The sequence below is a fragment of the Macaca mulatta genome, chromosome X, assembly GCF_049350105.2.
Source record: "Macaca mulatta isolate MMU2019108-1 chromosome X, T2T-MMU8v2.0, whole genome shotgun sequence".
Classification (NCBI taxonomy): domain Eukaryota; kingdom Metazoa; phylum Chordata; class Mammalia; order Primates; family Cercopithecidae; genus Macaca; species Macaca mulatta.
In genome coordinates this window covers 23,625,862-23,651,322 of record NC_133426.1, presented here as the reverse complement: position 1 = coordinate 23,651,322, position 25,461 = coordinate 23,625,862, and the positions used below count along the sequence as shown (strand labels likewise).

At 42.5% G+C, this 25,461-nt stretch overlaps 1 protein-coding gene across 6 annotated transcripts in view; it reads left to right on the top strand.

Annotated features, from left to right (window-relative positions):
* APOO (apolipoprotein O) overlaps window positions 1–24,054 on the top strand; it is a 76,011-nt gene extending 51,957 nt beyond the window's left edge. For 2 of the 6 annotated variants that reach the window (XM_077987574.1, XM_077987573.1), the window contains one exon: window positions 16,293–16,584. In XM_077987574.1, the coding sequence (XP_077843700.1) occupies window positions 16,293–16,569 (277 nt within the window). In that variant the 3' untranslated portion in view covers window positions 16,570–16,584. Of the gene's footprint in view, window positions 1–908; window positions 990–16,292; window positions 16,585–17,719; window positions 17,785–19,474; window positions 19,515–23,796 lie in introns of those variants that run through there. The other 4 variants (XM_015127089.3, NM_001257632.1, XM_077987575.1 and 1 more) reach the window with 4 other exon arrangements.
* Window positions 24,055–25,461: the final 1,407 nt, after the last annotated feature.

Genomic DNA, 25,461 nt, shown 5'->3' with positions numbered 1-25,461 from the left:
GAGTCTTTTTTTTTTTTTTTTTTTTTTTAATTTCTTTCTATTTTAACTTTTAGCTTTAGGGGTACATGTGCAGGTTTGTTATTGTAAGTTGTGTGTCATGAGGGTTGGGTGTACAGATTATTTTGTTACCTGGGTAATTAGACTAGTACCTGATGGGTAGTTTTTTGATCCTCGCCCTCTTCTCACCCTCCACCCTCAAGTAGGCCTTGGTCTCTGTTCCCTTCTTTGTGTCCATTTGTTGTCAAGGTTAATTTTCCACTTACAAGTAAGAACATGTGGTATTTCATTTTCTGTTCCTATGTTAGTTCACTTAAGATAATGGCCCCCAGCTCCATCCCTGTCCCTGCAAAGGACATGAGCTCATTCTTTTTGGCTGCATAGTATTTTGTGGTGTATAAGTACCACATTTTCTTTATCAAGTCTACCATTGGCCGGGCATGGTGGCACACACCTGTAATCCCAGCACTTTGGGAGGCTGAGGCAGGTGGATCACCTGAAGCCAGGAGTTCGAGACCATGCTGACCAATGTGGTGAAACCCTGTCTCTACTAAGTACAAAAAATTAGCTGGGTGTGGTGGCGGGTGCCTGTAATCCCAGCTACTTGGGAGGCTGAGGCAGGAGAATTGCTTGAACCCAGGAGGCAGAGGTTGCAGTGAGCCAAGATTGCGCCATTCCACTCCAGCCTGGGCAATGAGCGAAAACTCCATCTCAAAAAAAAAAAAAAAAAATCTACCATTGATGGGCATTTAGGTTGATTCCATGTTTTGCTATTATGCATACTGCTATGATGAACATATGCATGCATATATCTTTATAGTAAAATGATTTATATTCCATCATTCCATTATTATTCCCAATAGTAGGGATTGCTGGGTCAAATGGTAAGATCTTTTCTATTTTGTTTCAAGGTCAGTGGGGAGAGATTATATGACTGGGGTTTACGAGGATATATAGTCATAGAAGATTTGTGGAAGGAGAACTTTCAAAAGGTGAGAAACATCTTTTTCATCTTCTTCCTTTTGGTTTAAATATGTGGTTTCTCTAGGGTTTTGTAAAATATTTGATAACCCTGTTGATTTATTGCTTTTTCTGTTTGCTTCTAGTTATGTCTCCAGCTCAGATTTTTCAGGTGACCTTCCTTGGTAGAGCAGTAGAACTTCTGAGCATTTGGTTATTATCAGCAGGGCCAAATAAGTGCTGACCATAAAATGCAATGCATTCCACCATAGTCTTAGACCATATTTTCCATTATAGTGTATTCATAGTTTCCTCCAAGTATAGCATATTATTTAAAAGTTTTATTGAAACTGAATTCAAAGGGAATGTACTGTGCTCCCAGGAAAAAGACATAATTGAGAGCCGCTTCCTCTTGGTTTTTCACTTATCATAAGTTCTGTTCTTTCCCTAGCACTGCCGTTTCTGTTTATCCCCCAGGCTTCTCAACTCAGCTGAGGGTGTGAGCCATGGTATGTTGAGGACTAGCTACCAGCTAAAGACCACGTTCTCTGTGCTGTCTAGTACATGAGCAACAGAGGAAAGAAGTTGTGTAATTGCAAGAACTTGTCACCTTTCATCTCTTTTAGTGGCCACATAGCTGATTAAATCTTGCCTATGTTCGCTTGGAACATTCCCTTCCTCCCACTGATAAGGAAGAATGAGTAGAGAATAAGGTATCGTGTCTCTACTAAGCACTCAGAAGCACAGCCAGCTAAGGAAGAATTGGACTTCTTAAATTAATATACCTTCTACATCACAAATTGAAGAAAATTCATTTTTCAATGAAAATACTTTTTTTTTTTTTTGAGAAGGAGTCTCGTTCTGTCGCCCAGGCTGGAGTGCAGTGGCGTGATCTCGGCTCACTGCAAGCTCCACCTCCCAGCTCCCAGGTTCACGCCATTCTCCTGGCTCAGCCTCCGGAGTAGCTGGGACTACAGGCGCCCGCCACCACGCCCGGCTAATTTTTTGTATTTTTTTTAGTAGAGACGGGGTTTCACCGTGTTAGCCAGGATGGTCTCGATCTGACCTCCTGATCCACCCTTCTCGGCCTCCCAAAGTGCTGGGATTACAGGCTTGAGCCACCGCGCCCGGCTGAAAATACTTTTTTAAAAAATATAAATGAGCTTCAAATCACTGAGAAGTTTAAAAATACATATAAATAACTATCTCAGAATTAAAATCCAGAATTTTGAACTGGGATTTGGAAGTAACAGAATAAATTATAAGCCCCCTTTATTATTTACATAAGTAATCTTCCAGTGAAATCTTAAGACTCATTTTTTGACCAGGTGCAGTGACTCACGCCCAGCACGTTGGGAGGCCAGGGTGGGAGGATCACTTGAGCCCAGGAGTTTGAGACCAGCCTAGGCAACATAGTGAGACCCTATCTCTCCAAAAAATAAAAAAATTAGCCAGGCATGGTAGCATACTTTGGGAGGCTGAGGTGGGAGGATTGCTTGAGCCCAGAAGGTAAGGGGCTAAATAGAGTGAGCCATGATTGCGCCACTGCACTCCAGCTTGAGCAACACAGTGAGGCCCTGTCTCTAAATAAATAAATAAATAAATGAAAAAGAAAAAAAACCCACTACTTTTTATACTGGTGGTTTCTAAAGGAATTAGTCCCTCTTGAGCCTATTTAAACTAGCTCTTGAATAGGAAGTACTATACCAATATCAAGTGTCTTTTGGCAATCCCTTTTAAAGAGTAAACATTCATAGGTGTTTTTTTGTTTTGTTTTATTTCTCTGATATTTTCTATGGAAGCTTCCTTTCTTAAAAAATTCCTTAACAAATGCAGCCGGGCACGGTGACTCACGCCTGTAATCCCAGCACTTTGGGAGGCCAAGGCGGGTGGAGCACCTGAGGTCAGGAGTTCGAGACCAGCCTGGCCAACATGGCAAAACCCTGTCTCTACTAAAAAAAATACAAAAATTAGCTGGGCATGGTGATGCACGTCTGTAATCCCAGCTACTTGGGAGGCTGAGGCAGGAGAATTGCTTGAACCTGGGAGGTGGAGGTTACAGTGAGCCAAGATTGCACCACTGCACTCCAGCCTGGGCAACAGAGCAAGACTTCATCTCAAAAAAACAAAAACAAACAAAAAAACAAATGCCCACTAAATTTTATATGGGAAAGGAAGTAAAATATCAAGAAATCTCTACACAGCCCTAGACAGAAATGTGGAAAGTGAGCCTAAAAGCCTCAACTGCGAGCCTTCATTGTGGTGTGACTGCAGACTGAGGCACACCAAAGCTGGAGGGAGTCCCGTAGGCTCCCTGGAGTGCTCACTGTGGTGTCTGTGCATACACACACGCACACCAAAGCTAAAGTGGGGGCTGTGGGAGCCTCTGGCTTGGAAACAGCATTCTCTGACTGCGCTAAGAATTCAGCCCAGTGCAGAAGCAACTGGACTGTGGTTAGAATACCAGTTAAGCAGGCCAACATTTTCTGATAATTTGAAAACATTAGATATTAAAACTACTCAAATTTGTATGCAGATCTTTTTGGAGTGAGGTGATAAAGATTTTTAATTGGTTTGTGTTTCTCTCTCTCTTTATACCCTTGCCTTCTTCAGAGTCATTGAGAACTTAAGACTTTCTCCTGTTTGTTACTCTCCAAGCATAATTTTACTGACAGCTGTCTGTTCTCAGTAGAAGGTAATAAAATCAGGGCCAGGCACAGTGGTTTATACCTATAATCCCAGCACTTTGGGAGGCTGAGGCAGGCAAATCGCTTTGAGCCTGGGTATTCAAGACCAGCCTGGGCAATATGGCAAAACCCCGTCTCTACAAAAACTACCAAAAAAAAAAAAAAATTAGCCAGGTGTGATGGCATGCACCTGTAGTCCCATCTACTTGGGAGGCTGAGGCAGGAGAACCTCATGAGCCCAGGAGGTGGAGTTTGTGGTGAGCCGTGTTCACCCCACTGCACTCCAGCCTGGGGAATGGGAGTGAAGCCCTGTATAAAAAACAAAAAGAAAAAAAAAACAGCTGGGCGCAGTGGCTCACGCCTGTAATCCCACAATTTTGGGAGGCTGAGGTGGGCAGATCACAAGGTCAGGAGGTCGAGACCATCCTGGCTAACACAATGAAACCCTGTCTCTACTAAAAATACAAAAAATTAACCGGGCGTGGTGGCGGGCGCCTGTAGTCCCAGCTACTCGGGAGGCTGAGGCAGGAGAATGGCATGAACCCGAGAGTCGGAGCTTGCAGTGAGCCGAGATCGTGCCACTGCACTCCAGCCTGGGCAACAGAGCAAGACTCTGTCTCAAAAAAAATAAAATTAAAATAAAAGGTAATAAAATTGATGTTGACTGCATTAAATTTTTATTACAAGTTTTTTTTTTTTTTTCTGAGACGGAGTCTTGCTCTATCGCCCAGGCTGGAGTGCAGTGGTGCGATCTCGGCTCACTGCAAGCTCCGCCTCCTGGGTTCACGCCATTCTCCTGCCTCAGCCTCCCGAGTAGCTGGGACTACAGGCGCCCGCCACCACGCCCTGCTAATTTTTTGTATTTTTAGTAGAGACGGGGTTTCACCATGTTAGCCAGGGTGGTCTCGATCTCCTGACCTCGCGATCCGCCCGCCTCGGCCTCCCAAAGTGCTGAGATTAGAGGCGTGAGCCACCATGCCTGGCCTATTACAAGTTTTAAAGGAAAAAATAGCAGAGGGCCCTATTAATTCAAAGTTCAATATTCTTAGAGTTCAGGAATTACTTGATATAATGAAGTGTCATTGTTTTTTGTTGATCTTGTTTCACCCCCACTTTAGATTTCATGGGCTTCAGGGGTTTTTTTTTTTTTTTTTGTTTTGTTTTGTTTTTTTTTTTTTTTTTTGAGACGGAGTCTTGCTCTGCCGCCCAGGCTGGAGTGCAGTGGCCGGATCTCAGCTCACTGCAAGCTCCGCCTCCCGGGTTCACGCCATTCTCCTGCCTCAGCCTCCCGAGTAGTTGGGACTACAGGCGCCCGCCACCGCGCCCGGCTAGCTTTTTGTATTTTTTAGTAGAGACGGGGTTTCACCGTGTTAGCCAGGATGGTCTCGATCTCCTGACCTCGTGATCCGCCCGTCTCGGCCTCCCAAAGTGCTGGGATTACAGGCTTGAGCCACCGCGCCCGGCCGGTTTTTGTTTTTTATTTTTTGGTTTATTTATTTCTTTTTGAGATGGAATCTCACCCTGTTGCCCAGGCTGGAGTGCAGTGGCGCAATCTCGGCTTACTGCAACCTCCACCTCCCGGGTTCAAGCCATTCTCCTGTCTCAGCCTCCTGAGTAGCTGGGACTACAGGCCCATACCACAACACCCAGCTGATTTTTGTATTTTTAGTAGAGATGGGGGTTTCACCATGTTGGTCAGGCTGGTCTCAGGTGCTCCACCTGCCTCAGCCTCCCAAAGTGCTGGGATTACAGGCGTGAACCATCGGGCCCGGACTTGTTTTTGTTTTTTTAATGAGAGCTAAGATTTAAGCTACCCTGGAAAATGAATCTTTCTGGGACCCTGGAGCTGAGTATATTCTCTTCATAGACTATCAAATAATTCATAATCTAGTAAAGGAGATGAGGAAAGCATATGACCAAAATACAAGGTAAAATGTGATAAATGCCAGAAGAAAGGCACAGAAAAAAAGGTATGATTTTTGGATGAAGATATCTTGTCTTCATTGAGGGGAATTAAGGGACACTTCATGAAGGAGACTTTTTTGTTTCTTAGCTTGTTTCAAGGGAGTTGGTTTTCAAGTCTGGCTTTAATTACCAGTCTCAATTAGGTATCATCTAATTCATATATATATATATTTTGTTTGTTTGTTTGTTTTTGTTTTTGTTTTTGTTTTGAGACAGAGTCTTGCTCTGTGGCCCAGGCTGGGGTGCAGTGGCACGATCTCAACTCACTGCAACCTCTGCCTCCCGGGTTCAAGCCATTCTCCTGCCTCAGCCTCCCAAGTAGCTGGGATTACAGGTGCATGGCACCATGCCTGGCTAATTTTTAGTAGAGACAGGGTTTAGTATTTTTAGTAGAGGTGGGGTTTCACCATGTTGTCCAGGATGGTCTTGATCTCCTGACCTCGTGATCTGCCTGCCTCGGCCTCCCAAAGTGCTGGGATTACAGGCGTGAGCCACTGCTCCCAGCCAATTGTTTGTATTCTAATCATGTAACAGATGTACTGGCTTTTGGTTGTACATAGTCAGAGAAATTGTGGACATTGTGTTTAAAACAGGGCGCTGGCCAGGTGTGGTGGCTCATGCCTGTAATCCCAGCACTTTGGGACGTGGAGATGGGTGGATCACTTGAGCCCAGAAGTTTGAGACCAGCCTGGACAACATGGCGAAACCCTGTCTCTACTGAAAGCACAAAAATTAGCCAGTCGTGGTGGCATGCACCTGTAATCCCACCTACTTGGGAGGCGGAGGCACAAAAATCACTTGAACCCGGGAGGCGGAGGTTACAGTGAGCTGAGATTGTGCCACTGCACTCCAGCCTGGGCAAAGGAGCGAGACTCGGTCTCTAAATACATATCTACATACATACATAAAACAGGGCACTGAAAATTTTTAAATTAGGAATGATGGCACAATTCATAACGGTATTTTTCCCATGGGGCTATATTACTCTGAAATACCCCAAACAAGTCTGTGGCATTTTGCTGCTCTGCCACATCCCTTTTCCCTCTTACAAAATAATTCTAAATGTTTATGCTGAGTCTTCTACCAATAAAGTGGTGTTTCAGTTTGTCATCATTGGTTACTTAAGAGGAATTTATCTGCTTTAGTTAAAATGAACTTTTTGTCAGAACTGTGAAGCAAAGATAGGTGTGTCCAAAAATATTGTCATCTTGGTAGAGTCTGGGGCTTTCTTTTAAGTTACAAGAATATATAACGTATATATACAGTTTAAAGTCCAACACTATAATGACCATGTACGTACCAATCAATCATCTACCTTTAAAAATAGGAAATTACCGCCAGGCACGGTGGCTCACACCTGTAATCCCAGCACTTTGAGAGGCCGAGGCAGGTGGATCACGAGGTCAGGAGTTCAAGACCAGCCTGGACAACATGGTGAAAACCCATCTCTACTAAAAATACAAAAAAATTATCCAGGCGTGGTGGCGGGTGCCTGTAATCCCAGCTACTCGGGAGGCTGAGGCAGAGAATTGCTTGAACCCGGGAGGCGGAGGTTGCAGTGAGCCGAGATCGCACCACTGCACTCCAGCCTGGCCAACAGAACAAGCCTCCATCTCAAAAAAAAAAAAAGGAAATTACCAGTGCCTTTCAGGTCTTCCATGGGTCCCCTCACCCCCAAGTCTCCCCAGAGGGAACCACTATCTGGAATTTTATTTCATCCCCTTGTTTTTCTTTAAACTTTTCTTCCAGTTTAACCATATATGTATATATTCTGAAATACTGTAGTTGAGCCTGCCTGGTTTTGCCTTTATAAAAATATACCAAATTTAAGTCTAAATAAACATATTATATATATATAAGTTTATCTAGGTGGGTCTTACTACATATTGTTTTGCAACTTGTTTTGTTCCCTTAACATTTTGTTTATGGATTATGTATGGCAGCAGTGCATTCATTTTCACTGCTGTAGACTGTTTTCTTTGTGTTTTTGTTTTGTTTTGTTTTTGTTTTTGTTTTTAGGAGTCTCACTCTGTTGCTCAGGCTGGAGTGCGGTGGTGCAATCATGACTCACTGCAACTTCCGCCTGCTGGGTTCAAACAATTCTCCCACCTCAGCCTCCTGAGTAGCTGGGACTACAGGCATGCGCCACCATCCCTGGCTAATTTTTGTATTTTTAGTAGAGACAGGGTTTTACCATGTTGGTCAGGCTGGTCTCAAACTCCTAACCTCAGGTGATCCGCCTTCCTCGGCCTCCCAAAGTGCTGGGATTACAGGCATGAGCCACCGTGCCTGGTCATATTTTCTTTATGGGAAAATACCCATGTTCGTGGCTCCTTGGGTGGGTTTCAGTATATTACTATTACAACACAGCATGGCTTCATAATTTGTGAACAGTTTTTCTAGACCAGGGTTCCTGATTCATAAGGTCTGCATATCTTCAGTTTTACTAGATGATGCCAAGTAATTGTTTCCATTTTTGCCAGTCTGGTAACTTTAAAAGAGTTTTTCATTGTGGAGTATATGTGTATGTGGCTTTACTTTATTTCCCAATTTTCATTTTGAGAAAATTTTAAAACTACAAATCAGATGCAGGACTAGTACAATGAATATACCCTTCACTTAGATTCACTAACATTTGCTACATTTGCATAATCTATTTTTTACCTATGCATGGTGTTAATACACACGAGTATATTTTATTTTCCTGAACCATTTGAGAATGAATTGTAGATATCATTGCATTTTCCATTTGTATCTAATTCAGCATGTATTTCCAAAGAACGTGGACATTCATTTATATAATCACAATACTGTTATTGTACTCAGGAAAGTTGACACTTCATTATTTACACAAATGTTATCTAATATATGGCCCATGTTCAAATTTCCCTAGTTGCCCCAATAACGTACTTGCCTTAAACAACTTTTGATTTTTTTTTTTTTTTTTTTGAGATGGAGTGTCACTCTGTCGCCCAGGCTGGAGTGCAGTGGCGTGATGTCGGCTCACTGCAACCTCTGCCTCCTGGGTTCAAGTAATTCTCCCTCAGCCTGGCGAGTAGCTGGGACCGCAGGCGCACACCACCGTACCCGGCTAATTTTTGTATTTTTAGTAGAGACAGAGTTTCACCATATTGGTCAGGCTGGTCTCAAACTCCTGACCTCAGGCAATCCACCCGCCTCGGCTTCTCAAAGTGCTGGGATTACAGGCGTGAGGCACCATGCCCGGCCTTTTTTTTTTTTTTTTCTTTCTTTCTTTCTTTCTTTCTTTCTTTCTTTCTTTCTTTCTTTCTTTCTTTCTTTCTTTCTTTCTTTCTTTCTTTCTTTCTTTCTTTCTTTCCTTCTTTCCTTCTTTCCTTCTTTCCTTCTTTCCTTCTTTCCTTCTTTCCTTCCTTCTTTCTTTCTTTCTTTCTTTCTTCTCTCTTAATCTACAGGCTCCCCTTCCATATTTTGGAGTTGACTTCCTTACAGTTTATCTGTTAAAACAATCTGGCACATTTCACCCATAGAGTTTCTAACAGTTTGGGTTTTGCACATGTTTATGCTGTAGTTTAACGTGTTCTCTGTACTCGCTGCACATTGGCAGCTAGATCCACAGGCTACTTGATCCAGATCCTGTTTGATTCTTTTGGCAAGGCTCTAGATCCACGTAGGCACATATGTTTGGTTTTTGCTTAGTTTTTGTTTGTTTTAGCAGCTGTGGATGCTCAATGCCTAGACCCATTGAATCTTTGGGGGATAGAAATGGTGATACTGGCCGGGCGTAGTGGCTCACACCTGTAATCACAACACTTTGGGAGGCCGAGGAGGGTAGATCACTTGAAATCAGGAGTTCAAGACCAGTCTGGCCAACATGGTGAAACCCCAGCTCTACTAAAAATACAAAAAAATTAGCCGCACATGGATCATGAGGTCAGGAGATTGAGACCATTCTGGCTAACACAGTGAAACGCTGTCTCTACTAAAAATGCAAAAAATTAGCCAGACGTGGTGGTAGGCGCCTGTAGTCCCAGCTACTCGGGAGGCTGAGGCAGGAGAATGGTGTGAACCCAGGAGGCGGAGCTTGCAGTGAGCTGAGATCGTACCACTGCACTCCAGCTAGGGGACAGAGCAAGACTCCATCTCAAAAAAAAAAAAAAATTAGCCACGCATGGTGGCACATGCCTGTAGTCCCAGCTACTCAGGAGACTGAGTCAGGAGAATTGCTTGAAGCTGCGAGGCAGAGGTGGCAGTGAGCCAAGATCATGCCACCGCACTCCAGCCTGGGTGACAGAACAAGACTGTGTCTCAAAAAAAAAAAAGAAAATGGTGATGTTTTACTTCTGTTGTTTCATTTTTTCATATTAGCTGAAATATTTTGATAAAGAACCCCTTATCTACTAGTTACCCGGTTATAGTTTATATAGGAAAAACAAGATAATTACTTGATTTTTTTTCTCTTATTTATCCAGTTTCAAAATAATGAATTCATTCCCTTTCCTCAGAAGATCACCTGTTAGTTTTTCTTTAAAAATATCGGCCAAGTGCGGTGGCTCATGCCTGTAATCCCAGCACTTTGGCAGGCCAAGGCGGGTGGATCACCTGAGGTCAGGAATTCGAGACCAGCCTGGCCAACATGGTAAAACCCCATCTCTACAAAAAATAAAAAATTAGCCAGGTGTGGTGGCACGCACCTATAGTCCCAGCTACTCGGGAGGCTAAGGCTGGAGAATCACTTGAACCTGGGAGGTGGAGGTTACAGTGAGCCAAGATCACGTCACTGCACTCCAGCCCGGGTGACAGAGTGAGATTTTGTCTCAAAAAAATAGGGCCAGACACGGTGGCTCACGCCTGTAATCCCAGCACTTTGAGGGTTCGAAGCGGGTGGATCACAAGATTAGGAGATCAAGACCATTCTGGCTAACGTGGTGAAACCCCGTCTCTACTAAAAAAAATAAAAACATTAGCTGGGCGTGGTGGCATGCACCTGTAGTTCCAGCTACTCGGGAGGCTGAGGCAGGAGAATTCACACCATTCTCCTGCCTCAGCCTCCCAAGTAGCTGGGACTACAGGCGCCCGCCACCACGCCCGGCTAATTTTTTTGTATTTTTAGTAGAGTCGAGGTTTCACCGTGTTAGCCAGGATGATCTTGATCTGACCTCGTGATCTGCCCACCTCGGCCTCCCAAAGTGCTGGGATTACAGGCGTGAGCCACCACGCCTGGCTGAGACCGTTTCTTAAAATAATAAATTAAAAATCATTATGGGTTTATAGATTTAAACATATTTGATAGTTTTGAATGCTTTGTAATTCTTGGTCTTTATTCAAGTTCAAACTGTCCCATTTTGTTAGTGGAAGTTGGTTCTGAGTCCTCTTGACATGACCCAAGTAGTCTGGATAGTTACCTCACTATCTAGCATGTGAAGATGTTCCCAGAATTTCGCATCGTGGTTTTCATTTACGTTGCCCTGATTACTAATGAGGTTGAACATTTTTTCACAGGTTTATTGACTTCTTCTTGAAATTCCTGTTCATGTCTTTTGGCCACTTTTTATATGGGTCATTTGTCCCTTATTGATTTATAAGGGTTCTTTATTTTTTTTCCTAGATATTAATAGTTTCGGCCAGATGTTTGCAGATATCTTTTCTCAATATGACTTGTCTTTTCAGTTTTGGTGTCTCGATGATCAGAAGTTCTTCATGTTGATTTATTGACCTTTTCCATTATGGTTTTTCACTCTTTGACTCTAGGAGCTTAATAAAAGCATGAAATACTTATTGATTGTCCATTGCTAATCTGAAACCCTTTCAGAATAGTCCTAACCCAAGGTCTCAGTATCAGAGATGAAGGCCAGTTGTGGGTGTCAGTCCTCAGGGTCACAGATGGCTCTTTTAGAGTTGTCTTTTTTTTTTTTTTTTTTTTTGAGACGGAGTCTTGCTCTATAGCCCAGGGTGAAGTGCAGTGATACAGTGGTGCGATCTCATTCACTGCACCCTCCACCTCCTGGGTTCAAGCAATTCTCCTACCTCAGCCTCCCGAGTAGCTAGGATTGCAGGCATGCACCACCACGCCTGGCTAATTTTTGTATTTTTAGTAGAGACGGGGTTTCACCATCTTGGCCAGGCTGGTCCTGGGCTCCTGACCTCAAGTGATCCACCCACCTCAGCCTCCCAAAGTGTTGGGACTACAGGCGTGAGCCACTGCACCAGACTAGAGTTGTCTTTTTTTTTTTTTTTTTTGAGATGGAGTCTCGCTCTATCGCCCAGCCTAGAGTGCAATGGCACCATCTTGGTTCACTGCAACCTCCGCCTTCTGGGTTCAAGCGATTCTTCCGCCTCAGCCTCCCAAGTTGCTGGGATTACAGGCATTCACTACTACACCTGGCTAATTTTTTTGTGTGCTTCTAGTGGAGACGGGGTTTTGCCATGTTGGCCAGGCTGGTCTCAAACCCCTGGCCTCAGGTGATCCCCCTGCCTCGGCCTCGAAGGGGATTACAGGTGTGAGCCACCGCACCCGGCCTAGAGTTGTCTTATAATTAGCTAAACACAGCAGTATGTCTCAATAAATATCATATTTTAGTTTTTCACTATCTTTTTTTTTTAATGCAACAAATTACTATCACAGAATTGTAGAATGACTGTTAAAGGCCAACACTAATTATTTAAAGGGCAGGAAATTAATAAAGAAGCATAAACCTGTTACCAACATGAAAACTGAGCAGAACTTCTAAAGCTGAGCTGTTAATAGTTTTATTCAGGCCCTTGCTGGCTCAGCAGGAAAATGAAAGGGAAGCAGCAACCACCACCCTGAGTAAACATGCACTGCTTTTTCTTCCTCCATTAGAAATTCCTCGGCTCTCTAAACACAGCAAAGTTTGGCTGAAAGTAAGTCATGTGGTTTTAAAATGTTCATCTTTGAAGTAAGCTAGTCACAGAAGGACAAATGCTGCATGATTCTACTTGTATGAGGTATCTAAAATAGTCAAACTCATAGAGGCAGAGAATAGAATGGCAATTGCCAGGGATTGGGGGAGGGAGAAATAGGGAGTTGGTAATCAACAAAGTTTTAGTCAAGCAAGGAGAATAAGTTCTAGAGACCCCTTGCACAACATCATGCCTATAGATAACAGTGCTGTATTGTACGCTTAAAAAGCTGCCAAGAGGGCAGATGTCATGTTAAGTATTCTTACCACTGTATTTTTTTTTAAATGACAGCTTGATGGGTTTTCCACAAAGTTATGAATTTGTGTTCTTTGTAATTTTTTGCTGTCTAAAATTCTAAGAACTACAGGTATTAGGAAATGATTTTGAAATGATTTTTTCTTTCTTTTTAAAAAACACCATTATTTGGCAAAACGAAAAGTTAGAAATCCTGAATAATAATTGTCATCTCTTCCTTAGAAAGGAATGCACTATTGGTATCAGTGGGCAGGATAGAGCGTTGTCCAGTGGACTGAGGAGCAGGAGCACCAGACTCCTACCCCACCATTGCCTCTAACTAGCCCTGAAACCTTGGGAAGTTACCCCAGCACTGTGGGAACTGGCATAGTCCCTCCTGGAGCTGTTTTGAGGATTAAGTAAGGTTATCTGTGTGAGGAACATATGCAATGGATGGACTCTAGCCACATGATTGTCATTAACCACCACTCATGTGATACTGCACATTTTCGCTTCTGCCTGAGAAGATAATGTCCACTAATAGAAAATGGAACCATACCCTGTAGTCAGGAGTTCTTATGTCATTGTTTTAGTTTTCCATTGCTGCCAAAATAAATGACTGCAAATTTACAGGCTGAAAGTAATGCAAATGATTATCTTAGTTCTGTAGGTCAGAAGTCCAATTCTAAATCAAGGTGTCAGCACGGTTGCGTTCCTTTCTCGAGGCCCTAGGGGAGAATTTCTTTCCTGATCATTTAGATTGTTGACAGAACTCAGTTCATCGAGGTTGTAGGACCAAGGTCTGTTTTGCTGGCTGAGGGCTGTTTCCAGCTTCCTTCCTCTATTGTCAAAGCCTGCAACAAGTCCTTTGCAGGTCCCCCCTCTGACCCCTTCTTCTGCCTCCCTCTTAGACTACAGGCACTCATATGTTTGAATCAGGCCCACCCAGATAATCCAAGATCATCTCACTATTTTAAGGGCAACTGATTAGTAAACTTAATTCCAATGCAACCTTAATTTCCTTTTGCCATGTAAGGTAACAGTCACAGGTTCCAGAAATAGAAGACATCTTTGAGGGGCCATTATTCTGCCTACTCATCCAGTAAACTAGAATTTTGTTGGGATCTTTAACAGGTCATTTATCCTTACCTTTTATTTTCTTCATCCAAAAAATAAAGTGGCCTACCATATAGGATAGATAATGTTTATTGAGCACTTACTTGCTGTGAGCTTGGCCCTTGGCGCTAAGCTCTTTGCTCAGGAAGAGTCTTTGAGGTGGGTTCTATTATTATCTCCATTTATAAGTGAGGAAACTGCATTTTGGAGAAGTTAAGTAATTGTTTAAAATAATTCAACTGGTGAGGGAATCAGACATTTCAGTAGGCTGCTGTACCTCAAAGGTTTGGCTGGCAATCAGCCTTCACATGGCAGGCATACTAATTAGAAATCAGTGTCTTGATTTTCTTAAAAAGTTTCAGTTTTGCTAGCAGAAATTGTCATTTGTGGCCAGGCACGGTGCCTCACGCTTGTAATCCCAGCGCTTTGTAGGCCGAGGCAGGTGAATCACCTGTGGTCGGGACCTTGAGACCAGCCTGGCTAACATGGTGAAACCCTGTCTCCACTAAAACTATAATAATTAGCTGGGCGTGGTAGTGGGCGCCTGTAATCCCAGCTACTCGGGAGGCTGAGGTAGGAGAATCGTTTGAACCCAGGAGGTGGAGGTTACATGAGCTGAGATTGCACTACTGCACTCCATCCTGGGTGACAGAGGGAAACTCTGTCTCAAAAGAAAAAAAGTTGTCATTTGTGTTCATAGACGTGGTAAGAAAATAAAAACTGAAATCAGATATGTATTAAAATGGTTAAGTTATAAAATATTCTAGATAAAACTGTTTCTCTGTCTGAAAATGCAAAAAAAAAAATTGATTTCTGGGTTGTGCTAAATCACGAACTGTTTTTTGAAGTCAGAATGTTGTTTTGTCCGAGATCTTGGAGTTCTCTGCCAAGAGAGATCTGATTTGTAATAGGGTGGTGGATGGGCTCAATGTTTTTTTAATGAGATATTGGACTGTGATGTTTTGTTATACTGTAAGTGATATGTAACCAAACAAGGAAATTTTCCTAGCAACAAAGTTGTTTTCCTGAATCAGAATAATGCTTTTGTTTGCTCATTTTCTTATTGTCCAAAAGATAAAAAAGCTTGTGAATTTAGCATCTTATTTTTTTTGAGATTGAGGTACTGGCGAGTATAGATAGTAGAATATATAAGATTATCATTGGAAGTATTTGGCAAGCAGTATGTTAATTCAGACCTAAACTATATTTAGGTAGAGAACTACCTTGTTTTTTTGTTTGTTTGTTTTTGAGATGGAGTTTCGCTCTTGTTGCCCAGGCTGGAGTGCAGTGGCGTGATCTCGGCTCACTGCAACCTCCGCCTCCTGGGTTCAAGTGATTCTCCTGCCTCAGCCTCCCGAGTAGCTGGGATTACAGGCATGCGCCACCATGCCCTGCTAATTTTGTATTTTTAGTAGAGTTGGAGTTTCTCCCTGTTGTTCAGGCTAGTCTCGAACTTCCAACCTGAGGTGATCCGCCCACCTCGGCCTCCCAAAGTGCTGGGATTACAGGTGTGAGTCACTGCGCCCTGCCGAGAACCACCTTGTTTTTATGCCAGACCCAATTGTTGGACATGATTATCTCGCTGGCCCTCATAAGCCTTTTTTTCTCTCTTCTTGTTCTTCATTAATCTGGTGAGGGACCCAGACATTTCAGCAGGCTGCTGTACCTCAAAGGTTTGGCTGGCAATCAGCCTTCACATGGCAGTCATACTAATTAGAAATCAATGTTTTGATTTTTTTAAAGTTTTAATTTTGCTAACAGAAAGTGTTATTCGTGTTCATGAACGTGTTAAGAAAATAGAAACCCAAACTTTTTTACAGTCATAATATCTCTAAGTTCTACCCCATTCCGTTTGTTTGTTTGTTTTGAGACAGGGTCCCACTCTGTTGCCCAAGCTGTAGTGCAGTGGTGCAGTTACAACTTGCTGCAGCCTCAACCTCCCTGGCTTAAATGATCCTCCCACCTCAGCCTCCTGAGTAGCTGGGACCACAAGCATGTGTCATCCCACCTGGCTAATTTTTGTATTTTTTTGTAGAGACAGGATTTCAGCACATTGCCCAGGCTGATCTTGAAGTCCTGGGCTCAAGTAATCCACTTGCCTCAGCCTCCTGAAGTGCTGGGATTACAGATGTGAGCCACTGCCCCGGCTTTCGATTTGTTTATGCAACAAATATTTGAATAGTATGTGCTAGGAGGCCCTAGGGATAGTGTGCCCTCATGAAGCTTACAGATTAATGAAAGACTCAAACATGAAAGAAATAATTACACAATCAGGAAGTACATGAGTGCTGTGAAAGGGAATAGAAGATTCTGCAAAATTGAAGGACAGGGTACAAAGAAAGCCTCGATGTAAAGGATGAATAACATTTAGCTAGGCAAAAATTGGGATTGACTGGTCTTGGTCAAGGGGTATATTTTGCAAAGGTCTTGTCCCAGTAGGGAGTGTGGCAATTTCGAGCAACAGCAAAAAGGCCTCTGGGGTGTCGGTGGGTGTGTGTTCACGTATGTGTATGTGTGTTTGCTTGTGTGCATGCATGTGAGGAGGCGGGGTGGGGAGTGGCTCTGGAGGAGAAGGGCGCAGATTCTCAGTCCTGTAGCACTCCTGTTCAGAATGTCAAGTAGAGCTGAGAATTGTCTGTTGATCATTGGTCCACCAAGCAGTTCGTATGGCCTTGTTTCCCAGAACTCCATCATCAAGCGGATGTGGTGACCATATACTTTATCATCAAAACCAGGATATTCATTTTTTTAAAACTTTTTTTTTTTTTTTTAATGTTGCCCAAGCTGGTCTTGAACTCCTAGGCTCAATGGATCCTCCCACCCCGGCTTCCCAAAGTGCTGGGATTACAGGCGTGAGCCAACACACGCAGCAAACCAGGATACTCTTGAGAGTGAAAGGGGACACTATTAATTATGCTGGGACAATGGATATAAAACAGTACTTATAGACCAGTTCTCAGCCACTCCAGGGAGCCCCAAAGTTGCCTAGAAACCGTGCTCTGAAATGACAGGGTTAGTCACGTGCTCCTGCTTTCTCACCTTTTCCCCTTCCTTCAACCATGAATAACTATGAACGAGGGGCACCGGGAGAAACTGCTCCAAGTCTATACAACAGAATCATAGCACTGTAGCCCACCCAGCTGCAGCCTCCTGTTTTTCACACTGCCATCTGATCTCTATTAATGTGTTTTGAGAATTAAAGTCTAAAAAACATATAGAAAAGAAAGGCCTTAAAAGTTTAGCACGTGAACTTTTCCCACTAGAAGCTTTTCTTACACTGCTTCTTATGGATTACATGACCTAATTATATGTTCTCGGATGGCCACTAGGCAGAATGGGTGTGGTCTAACTTCTTTCACAGTAAACATGTTTTGTGGATTGGCCCTTATGGTGGATAATGGTGAATAACGCATGGAGTAAATACCTACAGGAAGCCTTCCCGTAGGTGTAAAACCTTTATTTCAGGAAATAAAATAGGAAGATATATTGATTTTTTTAATAGAATCAACTGTTTGGCTGAATCTGCATAATGAGGATTAATGGCGCTTTATTTCCTGCTCTCTCTGCCCAAGTCATTCTACAGCAGGGCCCTCAGAGAGCCCTAGTAACTTCTTCAATTTACTGAGAGATGGATCACTTTGCAGTATAATAATATTTAATGGTCAGCAACTGCGAGAATGTGGGATCTCATTGTCCTCCTCAGCCTTTCTTCAACAACCCCCCAAGTCCTCAATAAAATAGTTTGACCCTGTCCCGCATAATAATTTTTAATGTTCATGTTCAGCCAAATACTCAGGACACTAAGGAGTTGCACTATTTCTTTTCAAACTGCATTCAAGCTCTTTCTTTTGTTTTAAAAGCCAGGAAATGTGAAGAATTCACCTGGAACTAAGTAGAAAACTCCTTGCTCTGCCATCTTAATCAGGTAAAGAACAAGAAATCTCTGTGATTGTTCTCAGCATTGTAGTGCCAGCTGAAATGAGTTGTGTTTAATTAATTTAATTTAATTGTAACAGTTGAAACTGTTGTGAAACAGTTTCACTGATGTGAAAACATAAGGGTCGCCGGGCGCGGTGGCTCACGCCTGTAATCCCAGCACTTTGGGAGGCCGAGGCGGGCGGATCACAAGGTCAGGAGATCGAGACCACGGTGAAACCCCGTCTCTACTAAAAATACAAAAAATTAGCCGGGCGCGGTTGTGGGCGCCTGTAGTCCCAGCTACTCGGGAGGCTGAGGCAGGAGAATGGCGTGAACCCGGGAGGCGGAGCTTGCAGTGAGCCGAGATCGCGCCACTGCACTCCAGCCTGGGCGACAGAGCGAGACTCCGTCTCAAAAAAAAAAAAAAAAAGAAAACATAAGGGTCATATTTTCTTCCATCTTTAATTTCTGGGCTTAAATGCTGTGACTTATATATTTGTGTTTGTTCCACTGATATTACCTGGGTTTTTTAGACAAGCTAGAATCAGACAGTTGGGATTTGTCTACAAATGTATTTCAAACAATTGGAAAGTGTCATTATTCCTTAGGTTTATTTTTTTCAAACAACACTTTATTATAGTAAGTACACTTGTACTCAGTGTACACTGGAATGCATGACAGTTACACAGAGGCTCAAAACAGTAGTTATATTGTTTGTGTATATTTGAAAAATTGTATAATAGCACTTGTGATTTCCTGGTAATTAGAAGACTATAATTGAAATAGGAAACAACCTAGATATTCAACTATAGGAAAATGGCTTAATTATGGTATATCCATAAAGTGGAATATTATTATTCTGTTTCTACAGTATTTAATTGCATGGGAACATGTGCACAATTATTGTTAAATGAAAAAAAGGTAGTGTGATATGTTTATAGAGGGGAAGAAGCCAGGAGATACAACAGAAAGTGTATATCGTTCAGTGGTATGATGATTTTTCTATTTTTTCTTCTTTATAACTTTCTGTATTTTAAAAATTTTCTGCAATGAATATGTGTTTTATAATCAGAAAATTTTTTGAAAATTGGTGTTACATTTATTGTAAATCATGGCCCCTACTTAAAATTTAGGAAAACCCTGAGTTTGAAGGGTTTTTTCTTCAAGCTTTCTTTATATTTTTGGAGACCCAAAGAGTCACATAAACTGAGAATTTGAAAGTGAACCCCCAGCCTCAAGCAGACTCCCCTGAAGCCCTGTATGTTCCTCCTTTTACACCAGCACTGATGGGAAACTCACCCCATGGGGCAGCCATCCTGGGACAATTCTGATTTTTTGGAAGCTGTTTCTTCTGCTAAGCAAAAATATGTCTCCTTAGTGGTCACAGAAAACAAATCCAGTTCCTCTTTCACTGCATAGCCGTTCATACAGTAACCCAAAATCAGTAGGTTCTCAGATACAAACTATTACCCGGGGAGTTGGTAAAAGGCAAAGGCCACCCCAGAATCAGTATCTCTGTTGAATGCATGGGAATGCATATCTGCCAGTTATGCATGGGATGTGCCATTAGAAGGATGTCTAGAGGGTGAGCAGCCACAGAGTGACACATGTCCTCTAGGGACTTGACTTTTAATACGGTTATATTTCTCTCATTTTTTTAAATCCTTGTCAGCCAGAATGGTTATATTTCTGTACAGGGACAATGAAAAAGACATAGAATAAAGGGAAATTAGGTAAGTATCCATTTCAGTTTTCAAAGATACTCTGCACCAGAGTTCAGCTTGCTGTAATACACAACCTTGATTTCATTCTTTATTGTTTTTAGATCTTCATTGGAGGAGGTGTAGCTTTTAATTATAAAAGTGATTCGTGTTGGTTGTAAAAAATGTTTTTAGCTAACTATTTTAAAAGCTTGTCTTATCCTTTCTTCTTTTCTTTTCTTTTTTTTTTTTTTTTTTTTGAGATGGAGTTTTGCTCTTGTTGCCCAGGCTGGAGTGCAGTGGTGCAATCTCGCCCACTGCAGCCTCAGAGGCCTCCCAGGTTCTAGTGATTCTCCTGCCTCAGCCTCCCAAGTAGCTGGGATTACAGGCATGCGCCACCATGCCCAACTAATTTTGCATTTGTAGTAGAGACAGGGTTTTACCATATTGGTCAGGCTGGTCTCGAACTCCTGACCTCAGGTGATCCACCTGCCTCGGCCTCCCAAAGTGCTGGGATTACCGGTATGAGCCACCATGTCTGGCCGCTTTATTCTTGTTTCCAGAGGTAATTTTTGTTAATAGTTTGGTGTATCATTCCAGACTTTTAAATATAGATAGATAGATAGATAGATAGATAGATAGATAGATAGATAGATAGATAGATGATAGATAGATAGATAGGCCGGGTGCAGTGGCTCATACCTGTACTCCTAGCGCTTTGGGAGGCCGAGGTAGGTGATTACATGAGTCTGGCAGTTCAAGAACAGCCTGGGCAATATAGCGAAACCCTGTCTCTACAGAAAAACTTAAAAATTAGCTGAGTGTGATGACAAACACCTGTAGTCCCAGTTACTTGGAGGCTGAAGTGGGAGGATCACCTGAGCCTGGGAGAAACAGGTTGCAGTGAGCCATGATCACTCCACTGCACTCCAGCCTGGGCAACAGAGTGACACCCTGTCTCAAAAACAAATATATATGTATTTATTTATATTTAAAATGTATAAATTAAATAAATTTATATATTTATAATATTTTCATGCATACATGCATGTTTTTGTTTTTTTGACAAAATGGGATCATATTCCTCATATTGTTCTGCAAGTTCACAGGAAACTTTCTTTTTACTGTTATTTATCTGGTGGGATGGGATCTTGCTGTGTTACCCAGGCTGGACTTCAACTCCTGGGTTTAAGTGATCCTCCCACTTCACCCTTCTGAGTAGCTGCACAGAAAACTTTCTGAAGGCATATAATTGTAATTTTATTATCATACATAAAGAAATTAGGCCGGGGCCAGGCGCGGTGGCTCACGACTGTGGTCCCAGCACTTTGGGAAGCTGAGGCGGGTGGATCATGAGGTCAGGAGTTTGAGACCACCTAGCCAATATGGTGAAACCCTGTCTCTACTAAAAATACAAAAATTAGCCAGGCATGGTGGCGTGCACCTGTAGTCCCAGCTACTCGGGAGGCTGAGGCAGGGGAATCGCTTGAACCCGGAAGGCAGAGGTTGCAGTGAGCCGAGATCACACCACTGCACTGCAGCCTGGGTGACAGAGTGAGACTCCGTCTCAAAAAAAAAAAGAAAAAAGAGAAATTAAGGCCGAGCATGGTGGCTTATACCTGTAGTTCAAATTACTCAAGAGGCTGCGGCAGGAGAATTGCTTGAACCTGGGAGGTAGAGGTCGCAGTGAGCCGAGATCGTGCCACTGCACACTCCCAGCCTGGGCAACACAGAGAGACTCCGTCTAAAAAAAAAAAAAAGCAAGCAAGAAAGAAATTAGCACTAATTCCTTAACATCATCTAATATCCAGTCAATGTACACATTTTCCTGGTTGTTCCATGAATAACTTTTTACAGTTGGTTCGTTTGAACCAGGATCCAAATAAGATCTGCCTGTTGTGTTTGGTAGGTCTCTTAGAACTGTAAAAGTTTCTGCTCCCTCTCTGTTCCTTGCTATTTGTTTGTTGAAAAACCTGGCTTATTTGTCCTTTAGAATTTCCTGTGTTCTACAAGGATTGAGCTGGGAGGGGAAAAAAAGAATTTCTCATGTTCTGGCTGTGGCCGAATGTATCCATTTAGTATCATTCTGTTTATCTCTTGGTTCCTTTCTTCTCTATATTTCCCATAAACTTATAGTTGGATTTGAAGGCTTAGTTAGACTTAGGTTCAATTTTTTTTTTTGCTAAGAATGCCATAGACAGTACTATGTTAAGCTATGTTGAATGAATGAATGAACTTGTTTTATATAACATATTGTGTAAATATTTCCCTTTCAGTACTTATAGATCTACCCATTCCTTCTCTAGTTGCTTAATGGTTTCCTAGTATGGACTACCATGATCTACTTAATCCTTATCAACATAGGTTGTTTCCAGTTTTTAGTTTTTAACAATGCAATAAATCTGTCAAATTCCTACCGAAGACAAAAACAGATTAATAAACTGAGATAGAAAAAATAAGCTAGTAGTTTACATGTTTAAGAATTTTTAGTTGTATATTAAAAAATCAAGTGAATAGTCACTGGCCTCTAAAATATTTAGAAATCTCTAATTGCACCAGGCACGGTGACTCACACCTGTAATTCCAGCACTTTGGGAGGCTGAGGCGGGCGGATCACCTCAGGTCAGGAGTTCGAGACCAGCCTGCCCCACCACATCTCTACTAAAAATACAAAAAATTAGCCAGACATGGTGGCACATGTCTATAATCCCAGCTACTCAGGAGACTGAGGCAGGAGAATCGCTTGAACCCGGGAGGTGGAGGTTGCGGTGAACCGAGATCGCACCACTGCACTCCAGCCTGGGCAACAAGAGCGAAACTCTGAATCAAAAAAAAAAAAAAAAAAAGAAATCTCTAATTGCTGAGTATATTCATTACAAATTATGAAAAAAAGCCAGACGTGGTGGCTCACGGCTGTAATCCCAGCACTTTGGGAAGCTGAGGCAGGCAGATCACTTGAGGTCAGGAGTTTGAGACCAGCCTGGCCAACATGGTAAACCCCTGTCTCTACCAAAAATATAAAAAATTAGCTGGGCGTGGTGGCGGGCACCTGTAATCCTAGCTACTCAGGAGGCTGAGGCAGGAGAATCGTTTGAACGCGGGAGGCAGAGGTTACAGTGAGCCGAGATCGCACCACTGCACTCCAGCTTGGGTGACAGAACAAGACTCCATCTCAAAAAAAAAAAAAAAAAAAAAAAAAATTATGAAAAAACCAATCTGGAGAAGACTCGGTTTGTCTTTGACTTGTCTTTGAATATATGTGTATTTTATTCCAGAAAAGTATGATGAGGGTGATGTGAGGAAAATTACACATCAAACTGAGGGTGATGTAATCATGCTTTCCAGCAGATAGATGGAAATGTAGTTGTTTAATTTTCAGATGTGATGTGTACTGTGCCATTTAGACATTTATTTTTTATTCACCCATCCATTTGGTTAATTACGCTCAGATACACAGCCAATTGAGGATCTGAATGTAGTATATGTACTATTGATGGAACGCAAAATCTTTTTTTTTTTTTTTTCTTGAGACAGAGTTTCGCTCTGTCGCCTAGGCTGGAGTGCAATGGCTCAATCTCAGTTCACTGTATCCTCTGCCTCCCGGGTTCAAGCAATTCTCCTGCCTCAGCCTTCCGAGTAGCTGGGATTACAGGCGCCCACCACCATGCCCGGCTAATTTTTTGTATTTTTAGTAGAGATGGGGTTTCACCATGTTAGCCAGGCTGGTCTCGAACTCTGGACCACAGATGATCCACCTGCCTCGGCCTCCTAAAGTGCTGGGATTACACACGTGAGCCACCACAGTCGGCCTTCTTTCTGATTCTTAGTTTAACTATCTGTAAAATGGGAATAATTATAGTTTTCTCTGGCTCATGTTTCTTATGGTTATATAATGGTGATGTAAATATTGTCTATGGTTTCTCTTTATTTATTTATTTATTTATTTTGAGACAGAGTTTCATCCTTGTCGCCCAGGCTGTAGTGCAATGGCATGATCTCAGCTCATTACAGCCTCCATCTCCTGGGTTCAAGCAATTCTCCTGCCTCAGCCTCCTGAGTAGCTGGGATTACAGGACCTGCCACCATGCCCAGCTAATTTTTTTGTATTTTTAGTAGAGATGGGGTTTCACCACGTTGGCCAGGCTGATCTCGAACTTCTGACCTCAGGTGATCGACCCGCCTCAGCTTCCCAAAGTGCTGGGATTACAGGCATGGGCCACCGCGCCCAGCCTGGTTTCTCTATTTAAATCTGAAGAATTTTCATGATGCAAAATTTTTTCTGGCACAGTTTACTTATGTTTTTCTTTTCCTTCTTTTAGTTATAGGTAAACATTGGAAACTCCATAGAATAAATCAGTATTTCTACAGAAAAATGGCAGAGAAGTCAGTATTGAATGTATTAAATTGGCTTTCTTCTTCAGGAAAAACTAGACCAGACCTCTGTTATCTTCTGTGATATCATCCTACAAGCAAACTAATCTGGAATCCCTTCACCTAGAGATAATGTACAAGCCTTAGAACTCCTCGTTCTCATGTTGCTATTTATGTACCTAATTAAAACCCAAGTTAAAAAAAAATCCGGTATCATTGAGTGACGGTCTAAGTGTATCTGGTGCCTGTGTGTATGGTGTGTGTATGCATGGTTTGTGTGTGTGGTGCATGTTTGTGTGTGTGTGTGTGGTATGGATGGTGTATGTGAGTTAGAGCCAACAGGTAACTCTTCTTAGGGAAGTATCAGCTTGCAGCCTGCAGAGTCTGGGCCCCACAACACATACTATAGAAGAGTAGCTCTGGAGTCCGAAAGATGCTTCAATAACCAGCACAAGGACCAAAACTTGTAATACAGTTTCCCTGACAATGATTAGAAGACATATAAAAGGAAACAGTAACAGTGACCCCTTATTGTGGCTGTCACCTCCTAGTTTGTACAGAACTTGCAATTCTTGATTGCCAGTGGGAGATTCAGAATGAAGAGGTCGCTGTCCTCTGCCAGTGGATGAATGGGGATGTGGTGTGTGTTTGGATTCTCTGTATGTGTATGGCTTGTATTTTCCTCCTCTGCGGCGCCTGAATGCACAGCTCATTGAACTCTGTAGTCCCACTGCAGGAGCCTCTTTTGACTTGTCAGCCAGCCAGTAAGGATGGCAGGGGAACAGAATGTCAAAGAGAATTTAGAATTTCCAGATTTCAATTAGATTTGGGAACTCTTAAATCTTCCTTGTATACTTGTATCATCAATTGAATTCCTAATCGTTGACCTTCCAGAACTGATAGCAGTCAGTAAGATAGCAATACACAGATGGACATGCACATATTCGTGTTATATATATTTAAGAGAGCCAAAATGGCAGGAACAGTGGCAGCATTGTTACCGGATTAATGAGCTGAAGCAAATTTGTCCCTAGAATGATCTCCATAGTCACCCAGAAGTCTTTTATTTCCTTTTAGGCCAAAGTACTTTTGTGTTATTGTACCAATCACCCAAATATATGAAAGCCATGCCTATATCTCATTATAAATATGCTATTGTTCCAGGCTTTCTCCATTTGGCTTGGCCTCCCATGTCACCTCTGGAAAGTAGCGATTCCTTGAGTTTCTTCCTTGCAATTGCCTGACCTAGAGAAGATTAAGAAGAAATGGCCTACACGTCAGCATGCTTAGGTCATTAATCAATAATTTGAGTGCTTCCTATCTAAGATATTACCTCCCATTTTTAGTTTTTTACTCAGTATTGAAACATTGCTTTAAAACATTTTAGGCCAGGTACAGTGGTATCTGTAATCACCCGCCTGTAATCACCCGAGGCGGGTGAATCACTTAAGGCCGGGAGTTTGAGACCAGCCTGGATAACATGGTGAAACCCTGTCTCTACTAAAAATACAAAAATTAACCAGGCGTGGTGGTGCACGCCTGTAGTTCCAGCTACTCGAGTGTCTGTGGCAGAAAAATTGCCTGAACCCAGGAGGCAGAGTTTGCAGTGAGCC